Source organism: Pleuronectes platessa, chromosome 5 (assembly GCF_947347685.1).
Source record: "Pleuronectes platessa chromosome 5, fPlePla1.1, whole genome shotgun sequence".
In the NCBI taxonomy this organism is placed as follows: Eukaryota; Metazoa; Chordata; class Actinopteri; order Pleuronectiformes; family Pleuronectidae; genus Pleuronectes; species Pleuronectes platessa.
In genome coordinates, this window is record NC_070630.1 from 28,455,996 (window position 1) to 28,459,963 (window position 3,968).

The window sequence follows — 3,968 nt, forward strand, 5'->3', positions numbered from 1 at the left end:
TGGCTGAATGTCACAGGGACACATGAACTGAACAGAGCCATGTTAATAATAACAAATATCTGTGCTTTCCATGTCAAAATGTCTTATGTGGAAGTTATTAAATTATTAAATTGACAGTTATAAATTCCAGTATTTGTTATCAGTCGGCTGCTGATTTTTAAGGTGTTGAGTAACTTTTCAATCATATGGGTTTTTTTTACAGAGAAACCTTCTGTTTGTTTTTGATTCACCGTAGATTCCGTGTTATAGTATTAAATATGTAGAAACCATCATCCCTTCCTTCATATTGACATGTGTGAATTATCTTGTGATAACAGGCTTAGAAACCATCATCTTGCTGCTGAAGTGTTATACAACAAGTATATTGTCCTTTACTGGTAAATTAGTCTTTGACTTGGCCAATTCCCGACATGATGGTTCAGGCTTCTCCCCCTTCCTTTTTATCAGTGAGTTTTCTTGTTGCCAGATGATGGTGTCAACAGAGGAGCGCACACAGGATCGAGGGAGAGGATGAAGCCTGCAGCCCAGAGGGCAAGGCGCGTGTGAGAGGGTTGAGTTTCATGAGTCACGGAAGTGTTATAATTGAAGCTGCAGAGTTCACCGATCAGTCACACAGATTGACAGTACACACACATTTAATTTTTCATCCCAAGGGTCTCCTGGCACGGCCTGTGAACATGCCACATTATCCGTTACCTGCTGATTTATAATTGAGTTTATTATATGTTTTTTTTAAAATATTATGGAAGGAGTATGGTAGCCTGTTTTAATTTAAACATTTTAATTATTGGCCTTATCATGATGGGAAACTGGTTTAATTATTATAGAATAGTTCGTTATTCCACCAAATATTTCGCCATGCAGTTTTTAAGTAATCCAATACTTTTAGCAGGAAACGTGCCCCGGGTTGCTGATCATGCGCATTTGTTGTCACGCTGTCTGGCCAGTGCGACTTTGGCTCCTCACGCCTCTGCATGCAGCGCCTCTTCTCTCTGGTCGCTCAGTGAGCAGCTCTGCTCTGATCCTCCCACAACTACGTATCTTTCGGGTCGATTTTAAACCGTTGAGATGGAAGAAAAATTGAAAAGTTCTGCAGAGCGATTGTTCCACAAGTCTTCGTTCAGTATCAGCAGCCTGTTGTGGAGACGTGAAGGGGTGATGAGCAACCAGGAGTCTCCGTCTGCGTCTCAGAAACTGCGCGTAGTGGCGCATCCAGGGAGATCCAGTCCAGAGGAGAAGTGTGAGAGCAACATAAAGTGTGAAACTCCCAAACAGTGCACTAAAGAAGAGAGTAAAGATGCGACCGCAAATGGCAAAGGAGAAGGAAATAAGTATGAACCAAAGCACAATGTTGGAACAGAGGAAAACGTAAAAGGTGAGAAGCCTCCTTTCAGCTACAACGCGCTCATCATGATGGCGATCCGCCAGAGCCCGGAGCGAAGGCTCACACTCAACGGCATCTATGAGTTCATCATGGACAACTTCCCATACTACCGACTGAACAGACAGGGTTGGCAGAATTCAATCAGGCACAATCTGAGTCTGAACAAGTGTTTCGTTAAAGTGCCGCGCCACTACGACGACCCGGGCAAAGGCAACTACTGGATGCTGGACCCCTGCAGCGAGGACGTCTTCATCGGTGGCGCGTCGGGGAAACTCCGGCGCAGGGCCGTGTCGGGCACCAGCACCAAGCTCGCACTGAAACGAGGAGGAGGTCCGCTGATGTCCACCGGTACAGCGACCAGAGTGACCTTGGCCGCAGCGGGTTCGTTTTACTGGCCGGTGCCACCATTTCTGCCCCTACAATCACCGGTGCGCACCAACCTTTCAGTCGCAGGGACTTACTTGAGCGCGCACCCTCGCTTCTCCAACCACGCCGCGTCCGTTTTGTCAACGCGATCCCGGCTGAGCGCAGCAAGTCCTGCCACTGACGCAGACCGGTTCGTGCAGACGCGCCAGGAGATGTCCTACATCGGAGTCAGCTGTGCACAATCCAGCCGCCACCAGATCGGCGCAGCCTGCACCGCGTTCTCCGCATCCATCCCACATCCGTGCACGCTGCCTCTGTCGGACCCGTGCTCTTTTAACATGATCTCCGGACAAGCCAGCTACTTTTACTCACATCAAATACCGTGCGCCGCAACTTTTAGCACGTGCCAAGATGAGTTCGCAGCTGCCAAGACGTCTGCGGGACATTTTTTATCCAAGGGTTGTGGCCACTCAGAGCTCGGACACTGCTGTAATGACTTTCCAAACTATTGCCCTCGGATCAGTCCCAGCCCTCCCTCGTTTTGGAATACAGAAAAATAGAGCAACTGTCATAACAACCAATAACCAGTAACCTTTCAAATATTACTGTAGAATTTAGATAAACATCGCATATGCATTAGAATAAGAACCTGCATACTGACATTTCTTCAGTTTGAACAGCGTAACATATTTCCCTCATAATTCCTTTGTGCTAAAAGAAATGTGAATTGAAACGTAGTTGCATTAGATTTCTATAATTTTATCATAGCATGTGATCAAAATAACAAAAATGACGCATAGGTGTTGTGGTCTCGCAAAAATATAATCTCTAAGTGTCATTAAAAAAGCACTGGTTGTTCTAAAACAACCATAGGGTCTGAATCTGTCAACTGAATCGATAAACGTGTTTTAGTCATAATGTTCTATATCTACTTCCATTAATCATAATTTGTCACATATCTGTAATTTGTGTCCTTGTCAGTATAGAAACTGAAGTGAGGATTGCGCGCATGTCACTGTCTCAGGCTTAATGTCATATATGAAATGATCTACGGCAAAACGCCATAAAAATGGGCTTTTACTTTACTTTAAAATAAAATAATTAAAAAAATAAATTATGACGTGAGTTATATAAGCCAGTTTCTAAACCAAGCAATGACAACGTTGTGAAAGCTATGAATTGTGGAGTTAATCCAAGAAGGTAAAATCATCTTAAAATGTAGAAAATGTTTAAAGTAAAAAATTAAAATGTTAAATGAAAACTTAACTGTTCATTTAGTTAATTTTGAAACAAAAAAACATCACATCCCTGTTTTCATTAGCCTACATTTAATTAGACAATAAATAATGCTATTTTAATTGTATTTTCCCTTCACCTCATTAAACCTTTACTGTTGTTAAATGTTCTTATGTGGCTTTGTTATTTAATGTTTCACTCTGGAGGTTTGAGGCAACGCAAGAATAGATTAAATTATTAAAGAGTTTAAAAATGAAGTACTGGAGGCCATGAGATCCATATACATATATATTTGTTTTATTTGTTTGTTTTTTCTCAGAGAAAGAAAAGTTGAAATGTGCAACAGACATTGATGTCACTTCAACAGGTAGACATTTGCTGATCTTATTGATTTGTCTTGTGTTTCACTCTGCTCTGAAATCACTGCCTGTTCAACTTTCCCTCACCTCTCCACCCTCAGATAGAAATAAAAAACAAAGAAAACATAGATGTGCTTGTGGGGGTATATACAGATTAAAGAACAGCTCTCTGGACGGCTGCCTCCCTTCTTCAACAGAAGACTCTTTGTATCATGAGACCCCCAGCCCGTCACCTCTCCAAGCCCAGTCACATTCACAGTCGCCTGTTGTTAAAGCAGACTTGGCTAGATCAGGTAACTCCACCGTTTGCAAACTCAAGGTCTAGATGGGCGGATAATAATATTTTCATTACTGGTGTGAGTAAGTGTGATCGCAGGGGGACAGAGATGTGAATCAACAGGTTGTGCGATGTATGAGATCTCTTCCCTGGGGCAGGAGAAAGAAGATACTGTTTGTTATAGCGTCATAAATAACCACCTTCCTTTGACTACTCAACTAATCACCACGCATACAAATATGTTGCTGCTCATCTGCTTAAATGAAGAAACTATTTTGAAAAAAAAAAGTGATCTTTTTATATAGTGTAAAGTATAATAATACCCTGATTGGCCATTTTATCACCA

The 3,968-nt window shown here is 42.3% G+C and overlaps 1 protein-coding gene across 1 annotated transcript; it reads left to right on the forward strand.

Annotated features, from left to right (window-relative positions):
* Positions 1 to 986: 986 nt before the first annotated feature.
* On the forward strand, positions 987 to 2,310 carry foxg1c (forkhead box G1c). Its single transcript, XM_053423353.1, has one exon. The coding sequence runs from the start codon at positions 1,069 to 1,071 to the stop codon at positions 2,308 to 2,310; it is 1,242 nt and encodes a 413-aa protein (XP_053279328.1). The 5' UTR covers positions 987 to 1,068.
* Positions 2,311 to 3,968: the final 1,658 nt, after the last annotated feature.

Bases quoted from the DNA above. Each gene is read 5' to 3' on its own strand.
- foxg1c (XM_053423353.1), top strand. From the start codon at position 1,069: ATGGAAGAAAAATTGAAAAGTTCTGCAGAGCGATTGTTCCACAAGTCT.